The sequence below is a fragment of the Panthera pardus genome, unplaced genomic scaffold (assembly GCF_024362965.1).
Source record: "Panthera pardus isolate Hobbes unplaced genomic scaffold, ASM2436296v1 HiC_scaffold_6, whole genome shotgun sequence".
NCBI lineage: Eukaryota > Metazoa > Chordata > Mammalia > Carnivora > Felidae > Panthera > Panthera pardus.
In genome coordinates, this window is record NW_026526991.1 from 124,610,129 (window position 1) to 124,634,620 (window position 24,492).

General features: G+C 38.6%; 1 protein-coding gene across 1 annotated transcript in view; it reads right to left on the reverse strand.

Annotated features, from left to right (window-relative positions):
• Positions 1–5,751: 5,751 nt before the first annotated feature.
• The window catches only part of MRC1 (mannose receptor C-type 1), a 98,288-nt gene continuing 79,547 nt past the window's right edge, over positions 5,752–24,492 (reverse strand). The window contains exons 23-30 of the mRNA XM_019460649.2: positions 22,953–23,055; positions 18,752–18,984; positions 16,196–16,361; positions 15,071–15,220; positions 10,029–10,142; positions 9,182–9,346; positions 7,954–7,995; positions 5,752–6,722 (exon numbers count right to left, since the gene is read on the reverse strand). Of these exons, the coding sequence (XP_019316194.2) occupies positions 6,472–6,722; positions 7,954–7,995; positions 9,182–9,346; positions 10,029–10,142; positions 15,071–15,220; positions 16,196–16,361; positions 18,752–18,984; positions 22,953–23,055 (1,224 nt within the window). The 3' untranslated portion in view covers positions 5,752–6,471. The remainder of the gene's footprint in view (positions 6,723–7,953; positions 7,996–9,181; positions 9,347–10,028; positions 10,143–15,070; positions 15,221–16,195; positions 16,362–18,751; positions 18,985–22,952; positions 23,056–24,492) is intronic.

Sequence of the window (24,492 nt, forward strand, 5' to 3'; positions counted from 1 at the left end):
CAGGGTAAAGGGACCTTGAGTTTGAGACACATTTGGTTGGTTTAATGGAATAATATATTTATGTGGTTGTCAGTATAGAAGTGTATCAGTCAGGGTTCAGCCAAAGAAAGACAGCCAGTGGGAAACGTTAAGATGAGAGATAATGGACGGACGGATGGATGGATGGATAGATAGAAGATAGGGAAACATCTACAGAGACAGAAGAATTGGCTTATGTAACTGCAGCAGACTGGCTAAGCAAGTGTGAAGGCCACAGGGCAGGCCATCAGTAAGGGAAGGACAGGAGCGAGCTGGAACCTCATGGGCCAAAGCTGTTTTCTAAAAGCAGGAGTTTGCGCCCACATCCTACCCCGGGGAAAGCCTAAGTCCAATTTTGAGACCATTTAACTGATTGAGTCAGGCCCGTACAACTGCAAGTCACCCGATTAGGGACTTTAATGACTTCTGCAAAATCCCTTCACAGAGCAGCTAGATCCATGTTTGATTCACTGAGTACTGTAACCAGTGAGGCCGCCGCGTCAAACAGCCGCCTCACAAACGGCTTCTAGGAACGGACCGACCATCCACTGTGCCCAGTCACCTTGCCTTGCCCGGAAGGTTGGAAACCAGAACTCATTCAGCAGCGTGAGCATGGCCCGGTGTACCCAGGACCCAATTCAGTGGATTTCGAGGAGAAACAATGTTTGAAATATTTGAAACCAGAAACCAGTCTGCAGAAATTCCTACAATTACCACAGGGCAAAAAATTGAAGTAGAATTTCATTTCTCATCAAAGCCAGATCAAAACTAAAATAATGCAGCATGTACAATATGAAAGAAAGCACTCTGCGGCTTTCCTTTTTTTCTCTTCTTTTGCCAGGAATGTGGTACACAGCTCTATCCAGTATACTATGTTACCTGTAACTTGGAAACACACTTCTGGAATATTCTCAAAGCAATCGAGAAATTCTTCTGTAGGTACTGGCAGACTGCACATTTGCATGTATAGAAAATATACCTTACCTTGTCGTTTTAAAATTTGTTAAAGGATTAGAATAGAATGAAAGTCAAACGAATGGAAACATGAAACAAAGCAAAGAATCAACCAATAGAGGGGCGCCTGGGTGGCTCAGTCGGTTAAGCGGCCGACTTCGGCTCAGGTCACGATCTCGCAGTCCGTGGGTTCGAGCCCCGCGTCGGGCTCTGTGCTGACAGCTCAGAGCCTGGAGCCTGTTTCAGATTCTGTGTCTCCCTCTCTCTCTGCCCCTCCCCTGTTCATGCTCTGTCTCTCTCTGTCTCAAAAATAAATAAACGTTAAAAAAAAAAAAAAAAGAATCAACCAATAGAAAATTGAAATCGAGAAGTATGAAAATTTCAAAATAAAACCAGTAGAAATTATTCTGACATCAGGATGGAAATATGAGCAAGAACATTTTCTGATTATTCCCAAAGCAATAATTTATTAACAGGAAGAGACTAATGTCAGGTTGAAGTAGTGAAGAGACTCTTAGGTTATATGGTAATTTAGTTAATGAAGAGAATGAAGAGAACTGAATCATATGAGCATATTAGAAAAAGATTTAAATTTTTAGCTGATTTGACACAAAATACCAACCTCCCCAAACCTTCATAATATGCCATTATAAAAAATGTCAACAAACTGATTAGTGATTATCATCAGATTCAAAGGTATTTATGACTACTTGTTGTGCACACGCACACACACACACACACACACAAAATAAATGCCCTGAAGTATTAGTGCTTGAATATAAATGAAATTCCAGAGGTTTTCCCATATTCGACTATAACCCTGAAGTTTATACTATATTATCAACAAGTTATATAAAGAAACCTCTTAAAACTATCAAAGAATTCTTTTAAATTCTGATCTATCATGCTGAAGACTTATCTTCTATTATCTTTCTATTCCTTACATAAAAAATATCACAAAACCATTGCCATATAAAGGGGTGTGATGGTTAATTTCATGTGTCCATTTGGCTGGGCCATGGTGCCCTGCTCAAACATTACTCTGGATGTTCCTATGAAGGAGTTTTGAATGAGATTAACATTGAAATCAGTGGACTTTAAGTAAAGCAGATTACCCTCCCTAGTGTGGGTGAGGCTTGTCTAATCAGTTGAAGGCCTTAATAGAACATAGACTGACCTTCCTTGAATGAGAAGAATTCTGCCAGCAGACTGCCTTTGGACTCAGACTGCAACTCTTCCCTGGGTCTTCAGCCTGCTGGCCTATCCAGTACATTTTGGACTTACCAGGCCTCCACAACTGCATGAGCCATTTTTCCTTAAACTTTCTCCATTTAGATAGATGATAGTTAAGTAGATAGATAGGTGATAGATGGATAGATAGATAGATATATAGATAGACAGGAATATCCTATTGGCTCTGTTTCTCTGGAAAACCCTGAAAAATACAATGGACAATAAAAAAAAAATGTTATAGGCTAAAATAAGTCCCCACTACCCCCACCAAATTCAAATGTTGAAGCCTTAACCCCTAAGACCTCAAAATATGACTGTATTTGGAGATAGGATCTTTAAGGAGGGTATGAAGTTAAAAATAAGGTCTTTATTGGGGCGCCTGGGTGGCCCAGTCAGTTAAGCATCCAACTTCAGCTCAGGTCTGGATCCTGTGGTTGGTCGGTTCCAGCCCGGCTTCAGGCTCTGCTGAACAACTCAGAGTCTGGATTCTGTGTCTCCCTCTCTCTCTGACCCTCCCTTGCTCACACTCTGTCTCTCTCTCTCTCAAATAAACATTAAAAACAATTTTTTTTAAATAAGGTATTTAAGGTGTGACCTAGTCCAATCTAGCTGGTATCTTTGTAAGAAGAGGTAGGACACACATAGAAACAGCAGGGACTCCTGCACGTAGAGGGCCAGCCATCTGCAAGCCAGAGAGAGAGGCATCAGAGAAAACCACCCCACCAGGACTGTGAACTTGGACTTCCTGCATCCAGAACTGTAAGCTGTAGGAACTCTGAAAGAAAACAAACTTCCACTGTTTAAACTACCAGTCTGTAGTACTTTCTCGGGGTAGATCCTAGAAAACAAACACAAAGTAGATCAGCAGTTAATTATTAAAACTAAAGTACAATTATCCTGAATTTATGATGTTCGTTGTACGTGCCGACTTTTAAAAATTTGTAATTTCTCATGACTTCTTTTCTCATTTTGAATGATTTTTCCCTTTTGTACTACTTTTTTGTATTATTTTTCTTCAGAAGTGCCCCTCCCCACCCAAGGTAACTCCTCAGGCCCACGAAACCTGGCTGTCACACTGCTGAAACCACGTCTGCGTCCGTCACTGTTCCATTAATATCTTCGGTGTATTTCAAATTGTCATTATGTGAGGGGTTGGATGTGCTACCTAACCTTGAAGTCATCATTTTGCAATATGTACATATATCAAGTTATTATGGTGTACATCTTAAACTTACACAATGTTATATGTCAACTATACCTCAATAAAGCTGAAAAAGTATCTTAGGCGTATTTCTAATAGCACATTCCCACATCGCTGTAAAATGATCTGTGTCTACACCTCCGTTTGTGAACAGGCACTGGTCCTGACCCAGATCTGAATCTCCAGGAGTTAGCTCAATGCCTAGCACATGTAATAGATGCTCCAGAAATATCTGCCAGATGAACGGGCAGATATTCAGACAGATGCACTAGGGAATACGGAAAAGTGAATTAAAAGTCTCCTGGTGTCTACAAATCTCAGCTTTAGTTTTAGAGTTCAAGTTACAGACTATTCACATGGTATGAGCTCAACTGGGGAAAACAATATCCTTAAGGATCTTCCACCTGCTGGATGCTGATGCAAACCTGAAGCAAGTGCAAAGCCATCGAGGAGAACACTTAACCATTTACCGCCAGATAGAATTTCTGGTTAAGATGCACAGCTCAACTATAATAATCAAAACCAAAACTGCATACAACTACTCTTCTCCCCCCTATATTTCTCTCCCCCACCCCCAAAATACCCTTGATAGTTTAGTATTGTGTTTGGATACATGCGTAGATACAAATGACCTAACAATTTATGTTTGAGGGGATAATGTGAGTGGGACGTATAAGGCTCAGCACTCTGCCAACTATGGAATATTTCTTGCAAAGGTAAGACATTTAAGTCTGAGATACATGTTTGAAGCCCAAATGTTTTCTGTGAAGATGCAGCTCTCAGTTATAATGAAAAGGACTTGTGTCAACAATTTTTAAATCATGCTCACTTAGGTATTCCTCCTTATTCAACATTTCTAATGCTCTCTTGTATCTTGAGAGATACAAATATGTGCATTAGGAAAGGGATATATATAAAGAGAGAATATGTAGTATATATATTAGGAATATATTAGTATATATATTAGAAATATATATAGCATTTCTATGCAGAGCATTATATATAGAGAATATATATTATATATTAGGGGAATATATATAGCATTCCTAATATATATACTAATATATACACACACTAACATATATAGCTTATATATGTACGTATATATATATATGTACTAACATATATAGCTTATATATGTACTATATATATATATATATATATATATTAGGAAAGGCATTTCTGTAGTACAGTTCACTACACACAGCTGTGACACTACAGCCATCATCTCCATTAGAACTTCTTCAAACTGAATATGGTTCATTCTCACAAGAAAGGAAAAGCAATTTGTTTTCTCGTGTTTCAGGGATCAAAGGGAATTGTTTGTGCTCAGCAACCTTTTCCACAATTGCCTCCCTCTCACTTCCTATTTCTTTCCACCTGTTACTCATCTGAGTTGGGGTATTAGAAAGTCCATCCTGTCCCTACCCAGTGTTCTGCTTCTTAATCTTTTTTGAACACAGACTTACCTGAAAATCTATTTTCTTCCCAGAAAAAAAAAAAAAAAAGAAGGCACAAACACAAATTGGTACAATGTTTTGCATGCAATTTTTTGGACGTTCATAGACCCCTTAATGGCATCCAAGGAGTCCCATCCAGAGACCCCAGGTAAGGAGCTCCCGCCCGTTGAGCAGTCCCTTGAGAAAGGCAAGGATGGGCTGATAGTGTAGTCCCTGTGTGAGATGCAAAACCTCCAGGTATTACACCATGTATGTGAAGCTTTATTTAGGAAAAAATTTTTTCTTTTCTTTTCTTTTTTCCTTTTTTAGAAAGAGAGAGAGAGAGAGAGAGAGAGAGAGAGAGTTTGTGTGTGTGTGTGTGTGTGCCAGGAAGGGGCAGATGGGGGGGGGGGAGGGAGAGAGAGAGAGAGATTGAGAATCCCAAGGAGGCTCCATACTCAGCATAGAGCCTGACATGGGGCTCGATCCAATGACCCTGGGATCATGACAGGAGCTGCAATCAAGAGTTGGATGCTCAACCAGCTGAGCCACCCAGGTGACCCTAAGGTAAAATTTTTAAAAGCAAAAAGGAATTATTAAAGTGACAAAAAGATATTTAGAGATCTGATTCTCAGTAACAGTGCCTTTGGTTGTGGAATTCTGAGTGGCATCAATGTTATAGATGAAGATCTGGGGAAATTATGTAAGTCACCATGAGAAAAAATTCATTTTGTACATAATGCTTTAGCAACACATCTTTTCCAAACAGATGGAGGGTCTAGTTTAAAGAATTTATCTAGTAATAAACTGTTTATTTTCAGAGGAAAGTCCAGTATAAAGAAAATAGATAAATAAGTCACGCTTAAAAGAAGATTTACATTTACCAAGATCACCAAAACACAAATATATTATAAATAGACCTTGTCTTTGATGTTTATTTCACATTATCTAAGTACACCCAGTTATGCAAATTTACATTTTTATTTCACATCTTTGCATTCCTGATATACATATAACAGGACAAAGAACACATTTGCAATATTCAGCCTTGAAAACCCTGCTAGGGGAAAACAGGTTCTCAGCTGCCTCATTCTTTCTGCACATGTACAAATGCAATTCTAAATAACTGATGTAAAAGTCAGGATTGGTAAAAGGAAAATGTGACTAAATTTTTATGCTACCTGAAACAACAAAGAACAAGTTACGTGTACTTGATTTTCGAAATGGTTTTCTAATTACCGAATTATAATTCAATAGGTAACATTTCTTTGGGAGCACCTTAAACTATTTTAGGAAGCTTAGATGTTTGGGGTTCTTCTAATCACTCTGTCACAGGCAGTCGACACTACCGACACACAAGTGAGGCTTAAATGTGTTGGCATTATGGTGTTGTGTGTTCACCTAACATATTTTTAGAAGTGGTCATCAATATCATTACCTCTCTTTCACGAAGATACCTTGCCAGACTAGAAAATGAGCGATTATTTCTTCAATTAGGCAAAGGAAAAGGACAGGCCAGTGCAATACAGTACTAATTGTAAAGGAGACAATCACATTGAATTAAAGAACCTTAACATTTTAGTATAATGTTATGAAATTCAAATATATCAAAATCACATTATGAGACTAGATGCCTGCATGTTCGTTCTGTTCGATGTTGCCCACGAGATCTTTTGTATCGCTAGTTCCTGGACTCAACCTACTGTTAAAATAGAGAGTGTTTTCAAAAGTGTTCTCTTGAGGTAAGTGCACACGTCTCTTCTTGTAGAAGAAATACGCAGCGAGGCCAGCACCTGTTACGATCAGGAGGACCACAATGACCACGACTCCTGCCATGTTAGAAGCTGGTTTGGAAGGGTCCATCTTCCTGGGGTCAGCTGGAAATAAACAAACTCATCAGGATAAAGATGGAGGGAGGCCAAAGGTAGAATGCTATGAAGAACAATACAACTTTCTTTTTGGAAAAACTAAACGAAGAATATATATTCTTTCATTTCAAATGTTCTTTGACATCTGTCAAAGAGAAATGCAGGACATGAACACAGGAGTCCAGGTAACATGAAGGATTATTTTAAACGTTAATATTAGTATTCGGTTGCAAGGATATTTCATCTCTTAGTTAATCAATGTTTTAAAATATTTATCAATATTTAAAATATTTAAAATATTTATCAATAATTTAAAATATTTAAAATATTTAAAAATATTTAAAATATTTATCGTTTGAAAATAACTGAAGGCTGATGACAAATACATCATACGAAGATACATAGACTAGCAATAATAATGATGATTTTTAAAAAGCAAGAAAAGGGGCACCTGGGTGGCTCAGTCGGTTGAGCGTCCGACTTCGGCTCAGGTCATGATCTCACGGTTTGTGAGTTCGAGCCCCGCATCAGGCTCTGTGCTGACTGCTCAGAGCCTGGAGCCTGCTTCGGATTCTGTGTCTCCCTCTCTCTCTGCCCCTCCCCTGCTCATGCTCTGTCTGTCTGTCTCTCTCTCTCAAAAATAAATAAACATTAAAAAAAATTAATAAACATTTAAAAAGCAAGAAAAAATAGGGAAAAGAGAAAATCAGAATAGTGGAAATTTGAAATCATGAGTATAATTAAACAAATAGCACCCGTAAGGTTAATAAGGAGGTGGCAGGCAAACCCTAAATCTCACTTTGAGTTTTTTTTAGCTGCTAACACAATAAGCGAAATAAATCAGTTGTCTATAAAATTGTAAAGAACCTTAATGTTCAGGTTGTCTATAAACTTAAAATTTAAAAGGTTGCTTTAAAAAAAAAATGAAAAAAAAAACCCACAAAGATTTGAGAGAAATTTCCCCCATGGGTTCCAAAAGGTAACTCTGCAACACAGCAATGTCTTCAATAATATCTATGGTAAAAACCCCGACCTGACTCCAAGGCCTGCTTTTCTAGAGCATCGTTCAAGGAAGGCTGATGACATAATGACAAAGGTTAATGTAACCCCAAGCAATTCTACTGAGAGTACCGGAGGGGGGGGGGGGTGTGGGAAGGGATTATCATGGTTGTTAAAACAAGCAAACTGTATTGATACATTACTAATACAGATCTTAAAATTTCATAATGAATGGTCTTACCTTTTGTGGTAATTAATGCATGAGTAGGTTCAGCATCAACAACTGTTTGTGAAATAAGAAATCAATTAAATACTTATAAAAACCCATAATAATTGCATGTAGATAATGAGTATTATTTGGCTCACAGATACATGGAGTCCTCCATATTTTGTTCATGGTGATATGATATGATGCGATATGATAGGATACGATATAGATGTATCGTATAGATACATGTATGTATAGATAGGATACAATATATATACGATATACGATATAGGACAGATGATAGAGGCTACAAGACTTATGGGTATGAATGTATGTATATACGTATGTATGTATGTATGTATCTATCTATCTATATATATACATACTATATCAGCATCCTACAGCTGTAGGGAGAGTTTGAATACAATGGAAATCACTGAAAATACGATCCAGTGAGTTGCATTTGAGCCACTGATACTGACCCTCAAAATCTATCCAGTCTATCCAATAATCATGTATTCTTGGCTAGATCTTTTGAAATTGGCCCACTGAAGCCTAAGGTACCACACGGCGTGTTGGAATGAAAAGTAAACTAAGATTTCAACACTGCACCAAAGAGTGTGGTGTCTCAGAACAGAGTTTTAAAAGACTGAGGAACTACCTAATTCCAAAATAACAAGATCTATTGGGGAGAGAGTGTTAATTTACCTAATTCATTTATTTAAATAGATTCCCTAATTAATTTTATCTCTTCGGAAGGATGTTATATAAAGTGGACTGGCGTGAAAATATTAAAGTTTAGGTAGTACCACGTCGTGGGCATATCACACCATTAATTCCCCCAAACTGTGTCTTCACAGGGTCTGCCACTTAATCTCAGAAGGAGATTTCATTGGTCTTCCACGATTTATTCTATAACAAATTCTGAGAACTCTCTGGAACTTTGACCCCATCCCCTTGGTGGGGATGACTTTGTCAACTGGCTCTCCAAACCGCTTACAACTGGACAGTCCCTCTGTGTGGGTATCCCATTAGAAATGCACTGATATACCAACATCATTATGTCAGCTGAGCAAGCTACTCTCTGCTCACTCAGAGCTGCGGATAGCTGAGCACCAGGGCAGAGTGGGTTTTTCACTTACACTGGGGTAGGGCTTGCAAGGGACGTAAAATCACATTATAATCCCACACATGACATCTTGACATTTAAAAGAAATGATGGCCTGTGAATATATGGGCCACAAGGAACATTCTTACTTACTTTTTGGTCTTTTACAAATATACCCCTTGTAGGAAGAACAGTGAATATTATTCCAAAATCCAGAAGCTGCGGATAAAGCTACACAATCATTTCGTTCACCAGAAGGATCTCCTGTGTTCCAGTTGACAAAGGAAACTGGATTGTTGTTTATCCACATCCACATTCCTGGTTGTCAAATTAAGTCAATAAAAACAGAAGTTAAAAATCACCTTTGGGTTTTTTTTGTTGTTTTTTTCGAATAGGCTTCAATGCAGGGAGTGCAACCCGGGGCTTGAACTCACAACCCTGAGATCAAGACCTGAGCTGAGATCAAAAGTCAGACGCTTAACCAACTGGGTCACTTACGCAGCCCCCCAAATCACCCATCTTAAAATAAATTCTACCTATTCGTGCAAAATTTCTACCCATATTATTTTAAACTATAATCAATAGTTGTTTACAACCAGACTTTTAGTTTGCAAGATTATAATGACCAATTATTATAGGGAAAAAAACCTGAAAAGAATATGTCTCTTATACAGCTTTCATTGAACATTTATTCCTAATTAGTACAAATACGTATACTTATCCTCCCCTAATTTTTTTCTGAAGATAGAAAATGCTTTTTAAAGCTTCTTAAATTAACTTAGCTACAGAAAACACTCTTTTAATTGGCAGCTTCCAAGATAGCATACATAATACGTGAGTCATTTAAAATTTCAGTTCTTATCGTAAGTGAAAATATGAGTTTGAATTTTCAAATTCTTCACCAATTAATCATTATTTAAGGCAAGACTTTCTGGAGCTGAAAACTTGTTTTGCAAACACCACCGTGAAATATCTGTAATTATCATGCCGCAAAAATTACCTTCGACATTTCTGAACAATCCTATCCAAAAATTGGTTTTGCTTTGAAGTGGCTCAACTCGATATGACAGAAAACTTGACTCAGCAGCACTTTCAATGGAAACCAAAGAAGAGCCTGCAACGTAGAAACACACACACACACAATGATGGAACTATAGCTAAGCAGATAAAATATTTTTGTAATGACAGTATTGATCTTAGAAGTAATAAAAATCACCCCGACTTCTCCACTTAAGGGACAGAATTTCAAAGAACGGACATTTGACTTCTAAGAATTTCAGTTTCCATTCTGCAAATATGATGGTTTAAGCATCATGTGCGTTACAAACACCGAATGAGTTGCTGAAGGACATGAGAAGATGAGTAAGACAATGCGTCTTTTCTCTTTTTTTGAAAACTCTACTTTAATGTTTCAGGGGCACATCAAGCTCAACGTGTGCAAAACAAAACTCATAAAATCCTTGCCTAGAAATCTTATTCCTCCTTAACTGTTTCCATGTCGGTACGTAGCGTCATCATCTTCCCATTTGCTCGAGCCTGAACCTGAGAATCACTCTTGGCTTCCACCCTTTCTAACACCAATGCCTAATCTTATTGATTTTACTCTTTGTCAGTCATGTCTGTCTGCTGTTAGTCCATAACTGGAGGCCTGTATCTCTCTCTCTCTCTCTCTTTCTCTCTCTCTCCTTCGCCCATTTTGCCCAACCTTCTACCTCCCTCCCCTCTGGCAGCCATCAGTTTGTTCTCTGTATTGATAATTCTGATTCTGCTATTTGTTTACTTCTTCTTTTTTTTTTTTTATCCCATTTCTGCATAGGATAATATGGTATTTATCTTTCTTTAATTATTTTACTTGGCAAAATGCCCTCTAGGTCCATCCATGTTGTCTCAAAAAAAGCACAATCTCATCCTTCTTATGGCTGTGAAATATTCCACTGTGTGTGTGTGTATGTGTGTGTGTGTGTACCACATTCTCCTTATCCACTCATCTACTGGACACTTCCACATCTTGATTATTATAAATAATGCTGCAAACAACATAAGGGTGCATATATCTTTTTGAGGTAGTGTTTTTGTTTTCCCTGGGTAAATACCCAATAGTGGAATTATTGGCTGATATGGCACTTCTATTTTTAATTTTTTAAGTAATTTCCATACTGTTATCCATAGTGGCTGTAGCTATTTGCATTCCCACCAACGGCACGTGCGGGTTCCTTTTCCTCTACATCTTTGCCAACACTTGTTATTTCTTTTCTTTTTGATTTTGGTCATTCTGACAGGTTTTGGCCATTCGCCATGTCATTATGGTTTTGATTTTTATTTCCACAATGATGAGTGACGTTGAGCATCTTTTCATGTGTTGCTGGCCATCTGCATGTCTTCTTTGGAAAAAATGTCTATTCAGGTTTTCATAGAGTGTGTCTCAACAAGGTTATGGTTCAGGAGACATTATAGACAGATAGACGGATGCATTAGAAGAGAAAATAAGTACGATATGTAACTGACATGTCAAACCGAAGACTTGTTTTAGGTGAAACAACCAAAGGGGAACATGGAAAAATAGAATTCAAGCTGTAAGAAGCATAGGATTTCAAGTAGAAAGAATAGAAAATCATTCCAAGAAGAGAAGGAATAAGAGAAAAGACAGGGAGGGAAGCATAGTGCTTACTCAGGAACATGGCGCACAGATACACGGACTCTCCCATGTTTGGTTTGTGGTGAGAGGAGTTAGACAAAGGATGGATGGATGGATAGATTTATCTACTGCGAGGAGCCTAGAGTGCTAATAGATGGCTCCGTTTGGCCAGACTAATCTGACCCACAGGTGAAAAAAGACTTGGGTTGGGCCTCACTGCAGATGGCAAGAGATTGGTATTTAGGGTAGTGATAAAGAACACTTGGGTTTTTTTTCAGGCAGCAGAATGATGCAGTGCCCTAGAGGAGTAGTGATCCTCTAGGTACGGGATTGTAGAAAGTAAAATGAGATAGGAAACTGACAGACTGGTTAGATTACTATGGCACCAACACCTTACACTACATTAGGGTTGATTCAGCGTCAGCATTAGAGTTTATAGTAAAATACTATAGCTTTCTAATAATAACCACTAATATATTTTAAGTACTCCATGCCAGACATTTTGCTTTGTGCTTTACCAGTATGATCTCCCTAAACTTTTACAACAACCGTATCAAATGAGCACTACCCCCTCTTTATAGATAAGGAACCAAAAGTACAGAAGGTAAGTAATTTGTCAAGATCCCGAAGATAGGAGAGGGTAGGGTCATGGCATGATCCAGGCCTTCTGGATCTCAAAAACCTACACTTAGCCGTGTGCCTGCATCCCATGTTACTGGGTCCTGGATTATCCCCTTGATTAGTGTTTTTATTTCACAGTCACATATTCCATGGTTTAATATATTTCAGGGATGATAACCGTTTTGAAATATTTATGACATATTTTGGTAAGTGAAAGTCATTCATTTTATTTACAGGAAAACTCAGTCCTCTAAAATTGGAAACAAACTTTCTCCATCTTCATTGCAATTTTAAAATCTAATTATTTATGTATTTATGTATGTATGTATTTATTTTTAAACACTTAATTTTTGAGAGAGAGAGAGAGAGAGAGAGAGAGAGAGAGAGAGACAGTAAGTATCCACGGCAATCCTCTACAAAAGCAGTAAGAACACTGACAAATTTTGGAACCCTAAAGATTAATAAACAGCATGTAACAATCCAGCAATACTTATCTTAAAAAATTCAGTTTTTGTGTTAAGAGTGAGCTTCATGATGTTTTAACTTGCTCTAATTTCACTGCATTACCCTCAGCTCTCTGTTTACCTTAAAAACGACAGCTCCCAAATCACAGTGAAAACTAACAGCCTAGAAACCACTAGAATAATCAGAATGGCGGTGGAGCTCTTGCGAAGTCCCACTTCAAAGAATTTCCATTATTTTATCTCTCTGACAGTTCCCTGGAAAGTCTGAGTTGCAAAGCTTTGGCTTTATTTGCCCCAATTCAGAGCTCTTCCAAATGTAAACGGTCTTGTCTCTGAAGGTGTTCATGCAATTATCTAACATCACAGGTGCCTGAGGCAGGGATAACAGTTGAATAAAAAAGAATAACAAAACAGCAGCAACAACAACAACAAGAGCTTAAAAGGAAAAATGGGAATAAGATGTCCATAGTGAGCTCCAAAAAGCTTTGATCCATTCTTGAGAATCGACAAGGCCACAGACATGCACTGGGGCGTGTACATGTGCATATTTATAAAAAATCTGAGAGATTTCTAAGCTCTCACTCTGGCTAACCTTGAGGATCTGCAAGAAGGAAGTGAGCACTAAGGCAGAGTTGTTGGGGGTTTTTGTTTGTTTTAGAGACAGAGTGTGCTGAGTTGGGGAGAGGGGCGGAGGGAGAGAAAATCCTTAGCAGGTTTCATGGTGAGTGACACAGGAGTCCATCCCATGACCCTGGGATCATGACTCAAGCCAAAATCAAGAGTCGGATGCTCAACCAAATAAGCCACCCAGGCGCCCCACTAAGGAAGAGTTGTCAACTATTGTATGAGTGTGGAAGCTGTCATTAGCTGACCCCTTGAACTAACTAAGCAGTAACTACCATGATGACACATGAAAAAGAATATAAACTTTACAAAAATAGTTAAGGAAAATCACTGAACAAGAAAAAAAAAAACCAGCAAAAACAACACACTCTGTGGAATGGAAAGAATCTTATTTCCAGAGTTGTACATCATATTATTTAAAATGTCTAATTTTCAACAAAAAACATCACAGGAAATGCAAAAAAAAAAAAAAAAACAAAACAAAAAACAAACAAACAAAACAAGAAAGTATGGCCCATACGCAAGACAAGGAGTAAATACCAACTGTTCCTGAGAAAGTCACACCTTCGACTTACCAAAGACCAAATCATCTATGTTAAAGAACTAAAGGAAAACATGGCTAAAGTATGAAAAAAGAGTATGAGATACGTCTCACTAAGTAGAGGATATCAAGAGAGAGATACAAATTATTTCTTAAAATTCTGGAGTTGAAAATTATAATGATTGAAAGGAAAAATTCACTAGAGTAGCTTAACAGGAGATTTGATTAAGCAAAAGAAGTAACCACAAAAACATGAAAATAGGTAAGTTGAAATTATCGCATCTGAATAATGGAGGAAAAATAAGAAAAATTTACAGAGCCTCAGAGATTTGTGGGACGTCACCAATTAGATCAAAATATACATAATGGATGTCCAAGAAGGAAAATAAAGAGAAATGGGCAAAAAGAATACTTGAAGGAATAATGGCCCCCAAAAATCTGAAATTTGATGAAAAACATTAACGTATGCATCTAGCAAGCTCCACATCTATCTGAGCTCCAAGTAAGATAACCGCAAGGAAATCCACATCCCCGAGAAACTGTCAAAAGATAGAGATTCTTAAAATCAACAAGAGAGAAGTGACTCATCATGTACAAGAGATCCTCCCGAGAATCGACAGTGATTTCTCAACAGAAACCATGGAGGTCAGAAGGCAATGCACGACACTCTAGATAACTCAGAATGACAATCCTAACAATTTAGAATATTAGAGCAGGACGCCTGGGTAGCTCGGTCAGTTAAGCGTCTGATGCTTGATTTCAGCTCAGGTCACCATCTCGTGGTTGTGGGATCAAGCCCCACATTGGCCTCCATGCTAAGCTGTCTGCCCCTCCCCTCTCTTTCTCAAAATAAATAAATAAACATACATTAAAAAAAAAACTACAGAACAAAAGAATACTAGGGCAGAAAGTGAGAAAGACTTATTCAGCAAATGATTGTTTTTCTACTGTAATTCTTTAAAATTTTGAGGCTGTAATGTTATAAATTACATTGGGGACGCGTGATGTGGACCATCCTGTCACAATAGAAATTAACAAGAAGAATAAGCCGGTGTGTTTACATTCCACAGGATTTTAATGTACAGTGTTTTTTAAGTACATGGTAATCCGGACTAGGTGATTATGACATTTTTCTTAACAGTAAACGTGGCACCTACCCATTCGGAGACATTCCAGAGAAGCCTGGCCCCAGTTTCTCGTGTATGAAGATTCGATATAGTAGCAGTGACCATGGAAGGGAATCCATGCTGTGTGCTCAGACTCTGGGCACCTGCCAGGCAGTTGTGGAGGTTCGGTGGCAGGGATTTCTGTTAATAAAAAGACATTTAAAACAAAGCGAAGCATTAGGTTTCTCTACTATGTAGAATAAAAGATTAGCAGCTCAGGAAAATTTCATCACCCATCACCATTTTTTTAAAAAGTTCTAACGGTAATCATTTGGATCCGCCATTTTTGTTATTGGGTGTTCTTTTTAGTGTATCTTTTTCTTTTCTTCATTTTAAATGTATTTCAGTAGACGCTACTCTGGTAGAATAGAAATCAATTGCCATCATAATGAAGAATGCAGATCTATAAATATTTACGAAGGTGTTAAGTTCCTAAAAAAAGTTATCAAAAAATAATTTGCAAAGGGAGTCCCCCTTCACTGTATTCTAGGAAAATTATCACCTTCATATCACTGACTCTCATTAATTGATATGTAGTCTGATAAAATTATATTGATACAGATGTGCTGTCAACATAAAAACCAGTCATAATTGCCTGACAAATCTGACATCACATAATCTCAAAAATAAAAATTCAAAAGTTTATAAAGTGCAAATAAACTCTAGCCATGAAGAAAATTTTCTGTCCCCATTATTTGGATCTATGTATATTTGCTTATTATCAAGTTAGTCTTCTGTTATGTGAAGGAAGATGTTTTATTATCTTGTTCTTTAAAGCTATTTTTTTAAGGTTTATTTCTTTACTTTGAGAGAGACAGACACAGTGAGAGTCAGGGAGGGGCAAAAAGAGAGAGGAGAGAGAGGGAGAGAGAATCCCAAGCAGGCTCCACACGGCCAGCGCAGAGCCCAATGCGGGGCTTGAACCCATGAAGCCTTGGGATCATGACCTGAGCCACATCCAAGAGCCAATGCTTAGCCAACTGAGCCAGCCAGGTGCCCCTTATTATTTTATTAAGTTAACCAGGAGACATTGCTGTTTAATAATGTCAAAAGTCATGTGTATTCACTTATTGAGGAAATTTCAAATCCCTTGATTGTTTTTGTGTATTCAATTACCATCCGATCTTTTGCAGAGAAAATAAAAACTTTCATTGCAATATGCTGTCTTCCAGGAGCCATCGAGATCCATGTAAACACATGCTGATTTCAGTCTGGGCTCATCAGCAGCCCAGTTAGTGTACCTTATCCTCCATTTATCAGTCCAAGCGTACTCATTATTGGTCTGCAAAGACGAAAACAACAATTAACGTGCAGTCTTGCTTCATTTAGAAAAGACCGAAAGAACCAAGTGAGAAGTAAAAGTATATTTTAGACTGTGATTTGACAATCTTCAACATTTGGTAATAAATCGTTTCTACCAACTGCAATTCAGTAGAGAGAGCCCTTTCTTTTAGAGGGACTCTTGGAGTTCCCCATAAATACATCCTTGAAAGCTAATTTGAAAAACACTGACTTAAAAACCTATGTCTTATTCTATGAAACGTTTTATTTGCAGGTTTTCAGGGTGAAATACAAATTTTGTCTTCAGGACCAATAAAATATTTATTACATCAACACTAAAATGACAATAAAACTAAGTAATTTTCATTGAATTTGTAGACCTTGGAAGAAACACTAATCTCTTCTAATCGCCTCAATGTTCAGCTGTTGAAAAAGCACACGTGACAAATGACTTAGGCAAGATCCGACAGATAACACAGGAGCCTAGGTGCCACGCTTTCCAGGAAGATGGTCTTTCAGCTATAACAAATACTTCTGGGTATTTTTTAAAAAGCAGATTGTTCTTTTCAACTTGCACACTTAACTTCTTACTGAATTTAGTGGAACAAAATTTATGATCACATGTAAATTAATTAACCACATCAAAAACAGTCCTTATCAATAATATCCTTTGACCAGTCTAAAAGATCTGACAGGTAATGTCTAACAACAGATGATATATATAATATTAATGAAATAAATGAATTCTGAAACCGAACCATGGGTCCCATTTTAACTGCATTATTTAATTTCCCAAGCCAATTACCAAAGATTTAATGACAAAATCAAAACCATGTATTACCTCAAGTTGGAATTTTGTAGTATTCTACCACATTTAATCAAATAATGCTTACGTTGTCCTTAATTCTATAGATGTAAGGAATATAATAGTACCGTTTTCGTTATAAATGTCGGTATAGTGGAAAAGCTACTTAATCTTTCTAAAAATAATAAAACCTTATGTTAAACTCATGAAAGAATTGTGACCCTGTGCGTAAGAAGGGAATGAGTGAACTAACAAGCAAATTAATTACTAAAAAACAGAGTCAACACAGACATAAAAATGTCTTGCCTAAGTTTACTCACAGAAATCAGCATGGAACTACTTACTTTTAAGTATTCACTTCCCTACTTAGGAAATACTCTTCGCATGAAGTGTGTATTTTGATCTCTGTAGCACAGCATTAGGAAATCTATAAAATCTGATGCCAACCTACTTTCCAGTTTTATCTCTTTCCGTCCATTTCTCTCTTCCTGGTACTCCCTTCCTTATGTTCCACCGTCCCAGGCCACGTCAAAAAAAGTCCGCTTTCTCAGAGAAAACTGCTTGGCCCTCTCCCCTGACTCGACTGATCCCTTTTCTCTCTTGCAGCACTGTTAGATACCTCTCTTTAACATTCTGGTTTTGTCTCCTAGTAACGTGTTGACATTTCTATTTCTTCTACTAGGAAGTTTGCTGGTTGACTAGCTAAATGGATGAAGATAGACGGATCACAGGGGCACCTGGGTGGCTCAGTCGGGTGAGCATCTGACTTCGGCTCAGGTCATGATCTCATAGTTCGTGGGTTCGAGCTCCGCATCGGGCTCTGTGCTGATGGCTCAGAGCCTGGAGCCTGCTTCAGATTCTATGTCTCCCTCTCTCTCTGCCCCTCCCCCACTTGTGCTCTGTATCTCTCTCTCTTTCTCTCTCTCTCTCTCTCTCTCTCAAAAATAAACATTAAAAAAAAAAAGACAGATGCATCAGAGGGCATCAGGGAAGACTCATTTTAGGAATATTTTAGCAACTCCATCACCACTCTTAGTTCTGTGTCCCCCACCCCAATTCTCTGCCACTGGCAACCTGCGTTTTTCTATTATGGAATAAAAGAAACGACTGCAGTGACGTTCTTCGCACAGGGACAGAAGCTTCACAACTTCAGGACTCACAACTCTAGAATGACTGGCCACAAAAAAAAAAAAAAAAAAAACGTATCCTCATTACCCAGGAACCATGCCCCTGATCGGCTTTCTTGATTCCCATGGTAGAGCTGTAATTGTGACACTCTAGAGAGAAATAAGTTAATACCTGAGAGTGTTGAGCTGCAGAATCTAATTTTAATATTCAAAAGCAGTGTGAAAGTTAATCTAAGTTATGTAAATTTAATTTGATCTCTGACATATATCACTAGCTTGCTAGATCCCTGAAGGCACTGGATCCTTAAAAGATGAGGTCTAGTTTATGTTAGTATCATTCACATTGCCCAGCACAGTGTCTTACATTTAATGAGTGCTCAGCAGAATGAACAGAAAGAGAATCCTGTTTCATCACAATTTATAAATCGTGTCGAGTTGCGCATGTTTCCAGCATCTTACCAAGTTACTGTTCAGGGCGATCCACACGGGCTCGTTAACTTTTTGTATTTGCATAAATGCAAATGCATTACTATAGGGGTCCAGAATGCTAGCAATAAGGGAAGTGTGGAGCTTGCAATAATTTTCCGCCTCTTGCCACTGTAACTTTAATTTCATGAGTGAATAGTTACTTTCACCATATTTAATAAAGCCATCTGTTGGAATTGTTGTTGGAGAACTAGGCAAGGAAGAGTCTGGAAGAAAAAGATTATCTTTCATTAGCATTACCAATAAGCATCATTTAGAGTGTCAATGATATACTGTATCTACTACCATATCTCATTCCATTATAAAAACAATCAGAATAGCACCAATCCAAACCATCAGGTGTTAAAAATATTTCCTAAGCCATTTCACACCAAAAACCAAAGCTCTGATTTTTAATCAGTATGCCTGGTTAACTTAAATAATTTCCAAACTGCATCCAGATCATTAATATAGATATGTAATCAAGTTTCTAAATTAAAAAAAAAAAAGGCTCGTAAATTCAACGATATGTAGAATCTGAGCAGAAGAAATGACACAGTTTAATCCCATAAATTAAAGAGCCTATCTATTGTCCTGTCATTACTAATTTTTACTTTACCATCTTGGTCAAATTTCAAGGTCACCAACAGTCTTCCTTCCCCTCCTCCATCTGTCCCACCCTATCCATGAATTTGCATCTATTTGTGTCTATTTGGCTCCACCTGTTAGTAAGGCACCTTCAAGAGACTGATTTAAGTTCTGGCACGAAGCCAGATACTAGTCCCGGGTTCATTTAACCCCTATCACACCATCATGCTTCATCCCCACTGATGATTGCCTACGCCCTTCACCCAGGCACCCCCACGCCTTGACCAAACTGTCTCAGTGGCTGGAGTTCTTCTAAGCCACAGTCACTCTGGCTTTCTGAAGCTTTTTCCTCAGTCTTCCAGCATGGATTTCTAAATGTTGTTGTTGTTTTTAATGTTTATTTATTTTTGAGACAGAAGGAGAGAGCAGGAGAGAGGCAGAGAGAGAGGGAGACGGAGAATCCCAAGCAGGCTCTGAGCTGTAGGCACAGAGCCGGACAGAGGGCTCAACCCTATGAACCATGAGATAACGACCTGAGCCAAAATCGAGAGTCAGATGCTTAACTGACTGAGCCACCCAGGGGCCCTTCCAGCATGGATTTCTAATTGCTGTTGTAGGCCAACCTACCTTTGTGCCACTTACTGTATAGACCCCCCCCAAAGAGCTTCTTTCTGTGTCCCTTAACAGATGCCCTAGAGTTAGAGGTTAGCAAATGTCAGCCTGTTGTCTGTTTCTGTGGCCCAGGAGCTAAGAATGGCTTTTAAATGGCTGACAAATTAAAAAAAAAAAAAAAAAATCCAAGAATAATATTTTGTGACATGTAAACATTATACGAAATTCAGATTTGGATCCACAAATAAAGTTTTATTGGAACGCAGTTATGTTCATTTGTTTACATGTTGTTTATGATCGCCCAATATCATGGCGGAATGCTAGCAACAGAGAATGTATATTTACAGCCTAAAATATTTACAACCTGTCTCTTTCCAGAAAGCAAAAATTTGTCAACCCCTGGCCTAGGGTTCTAGATGTCCTTGCCTGCCAATTTTGTCTTGGCTAAATCTCAGATGTGTTCCGCTGTGTACCAACCTAATCCACCATCTGTCTTGTCCCGTCGCTATACAAATGCCGAACGTTCTTTTGATTACGCCTGGTATGGTGACAACTTTGTATCAGCAAGGGCCGTTTCCCCTTTCTTCTGCTGTTGCTGCCACCTTGTGTTGGTAAAAGAATATCCTTAAACCAAGCGACCCAGGCCAGCACCCTCCAATGGTACAGCCAGTAGAGACTGAACAATCTTACGGTTTCCCAACCTGGGGAGGTTTGGGTTTGTCTTCACAGCACCAGAAAATTGTAGGACCACTAAAAGTGGCAAATGAGGCTCGAGGGCAGGCTGAAAAAAACCGTTTCGTGGCAGACTGTATGCAGCTAGGAAACAGCTCATCTGTCCAACTTGCTTATGAAAACAGTCATAAAACAATTATAAGGGAAAACTAAAATATTGAGAGGTTATTTTTAGGTGGTTGGGCTGTGGGGAATTTTTTTCCCTTCTTTTTGCCTTTCTGCATTTTCTAAATGTCAACAAAGAACAGGTGCTATGTGTTTTTTAAAACAGTGGGTTTTGGCTCATATATATGAATATACATATGCATAAAAACATGACTCTATATGTGAATAGGATTATAAATATTATCTATTTTTTAATAGGTTTTTATTGGGGGCAAATAGTCTATCACTTATGCTTGTAAGAAGAAGAAAAAGATTGTTAAAAAGCTTGTAAACCGTCATTCACTCCTGGAAGGACAGTCCCTCCTTTCCTCGACACACAGATGCTTATAAGAAGAAAAAGATTGTTAAAAAGCTTGTAAACCGTCATTCACTCCTGGAAGGACAGTCCCTCCTTTCCTCGACACACAGATGCTTATAAGAAGAAAAAGATTGTTAAAAAGCTTGTAAACCGTCATTCACTCCTGGAAGGACAGTCCCTCCTTTCCTCGACACACAGACACAGATCGCATGTTTGGCTTTTCTCGTGGCCCAAGATTCTGGTGCCATAAGACACAGCGGAGAGAGAAAAGCTCCTGAATTAATGAACGCTTAGGATTCCCGTGGTACTTGCCAGTCATCTGAAAATATCTTAAGTGATTTTCACTCATTGCCATGAGCTGGTCTGAGTTCCCTGATCCCCCAGAAAGTGTGGAAAAATCCATTTGATGTAGGAGAACGAACACCTTCTAATTCAAACTCTAAGAATTGTTCTTAGGAGGATAGCAGCCCACGCTATCCCCTCCCTCATCTCTCAACCACCTTGCATTGTTGGTCCTCTTTCTGTGGAGCTAGATAATTGTATTCTTGTTTCACTGGAAACAGCCATAAAGTGCATACAACCATCATCCTGATTCTCAGTACATATGTACATTTTCCGTTTTATTTTCATTAAATGATAGTAGGGCTTCCTAGGATAAACAATGACATGCAAAGCAGATATCTACATTTTTAGGGGCTCCTGGGTGGCTCAGTTCGTAATGAATTAACTCTTGATCTTGGGGGTGTGAGTTTGAGCCCCACGTTCGGTGTAGAGATTCCTTAAAAATTACAGCTTTAAAAAGAGAGAGATCTATGTTTCTTTTAAAGTTTCTTTTATTTATTTTGAGAATGAGAGAGAGAGCGCACGTGAGAGTAAGCAAGCATGAGCAGCGGTGGGACGGAGAGAAAAAGGGAGAGAGAATCCCAAGCAGACTGTGTGCTTTCAGTGCAGAGCCTGACATGGGGCTCAATCTCATGAACCATGAAATCATGACCTGAGAGCCAAGAGTCAGCCACTTAACCAAGTAAGCCACCCAGGCACCTTGAGATATACATTTTTTTAAATTTTTTTTTAACGTTTATTTATTTTTGAGATAGAGAGAGACAGAGCATGAACGGGGGAGGGGCAGAGAGAGAGGGAGACACAGAATCTGAAACAGGCTCCAGGCTCTGAGCTGTCAGCACAGAGCCCGACGCGGGGCTTGAACTCACAGACCGCAAGATCATGACCTGAGCCGAAGTCGTATGCTTAACCGACTGAGCCACCCAGGCACCCCGAGATCTACATTTTTAAAGGCAGAGAATATAGAACCAAGGAGGCATATATGATATTCTGTGTCAATGGTTCTCAAATTATGCAAGCACGACTGAGGTATGCTTACCGTGACATTTTTAAAAAGGTACAGGGAGGCAAATACCCTAAAGTTCTAACGAAGTTTGAGAAAGTTCCAACTCCAAGTGTAATCTGCATAAAACTTTTCAGATGGATGAAGGGGCACACTCATGAATAGTTTATAGAAAACGCCACCCTTTTCATCTGTCACGGGCATCCATGGATTGAGGTGAGAAACAAACCTGTCAAGGTGCCATTCTTTAAATAAATTTTAAATAAATTTATTTATTTATTTATTATAAATTTATTTATTCTTTAAATAAAATTTTATGTTTTTAGAGCAGTCTAGTGTTCACAGTAAAATTGAGAAGAAGGTTCTCAATTTTAATATTTTCAAGGTTTAATATTTTATAAGAAATATTAAATAACCCCAGCTCTCATGGGCAGGCGAGGTTTGGTAGAACTTACCAGGAAGTGTTTGGCATATGTAGCCCCGCCTACTGTCACACGTGTCATCCATCCATTTTCCTGCATCCCTTGATTTCCCACCAATAATAACAACACAGTCAGCCTGTACATTTATGGAGAAAGGGGGAAAAAAAGGAGTGTGAAGCAGTAATTGTTAAATCAATTCATTAATGAGCCAAAAAAATCCATTATTCCTAACCTCCAAATTTAATCATCCTATTTTTTAATATATTTTTTGATGTTTCATTATTTATTTTGGGGGGGGGGGGGAAGGACAGAGACAGGGGAGACACAGAATCCAAAGCAGCTCCAGGCTCTGAGCCATCAGCACAGAGCCCGATGCGGGGCTCGAACCCACAAGCCGTGAGATCATGACCTGAGCTGAAGTCAGATGCTTAACCGACTGAGCCACCCAGGCACCCCTTCATCACCCTATTTCATTTACAGTATGTTCAATTGCTCCTTACTTTCCATGCACCTGCTTGCACTTTCTACCTGGATCTCTCACAGTGAACTCTTGCTATTTTTAATTAACAACCCGGTAGATTAGGGTAAGTTTAGAGACAGGTCTGAGAAATTTTGCTATCAGAAATTCTATTAATCTCTATCAAAATTTAGCAACCAAATGTTAGGAGAATACAATATCTTCTCCACATAAATTCCCCTGATTCAACCCCCAGAATAGGTGTCCTGCTGTTAAAGGGAAATAAGTATAATCTATATTTTTCATTTGCTAATTTAATTTATAAAAGCATCATTATGGATTCAGAACAAATTGCCGGGGTAGAGCTAGAAAGTTTCACATCTTATTTGCGATCTTACAGGGAAGTACGCCAGGCTGGAAAGAGTTCTCTATTCTGTGTTGTGGATATGTTTGCACTATCTAGCTTCCCATAGGATGGTCTATGAGCCAAAGCAAGTCATAAAGTCATGAAATCTGCACCTGCCAAAGTTTTCATCCCATGTCAGATGAAGATTTTGACTTATCACATGTTGGGCTTCTTGAATCTGTCAGTTCGAATAATGAGCTTCAACTCCCAGGAACTCCCTGTCCGACACATAGATGGGCCATCATTATCATCCCCATCTTCCTCCTTAGCTCTTCTTATCTTTGTTACCCTGGCTTACAGCCTGTGCTCTGCTCCAGAAAGCCTGGACACAGCAAGCATGTTTCCGCCACAAAATGCACACGAAGAGTTCTCTCCCACCCTCTCGATCACACTGTATTTAATCCTCTCAAGTTCCTGAAATTGTAACAACACAGTCTGTGTGTTTTGATTCCATTTTCGTGCAATCGACTTTATATTTTGCGCTCAGAAAACGTCTAGAAACAAATTCGACGAAAGATGAACAGTGTTTTTTCCTGGGTGGTGAGATTACAAATTTTGTTTTTGTTGTTTCTGCTTGTCTTTAGGTTCCCAAGACAAAAAAAGAAACTTGGGCCGTAATGATTTTTGTGTGTGTGTGTGCTTTACACAAAATTCACCTCTCATCCAGAAACTGTTCCCAGCAAATCCCCTATCACTCTATTCTGCTTCAT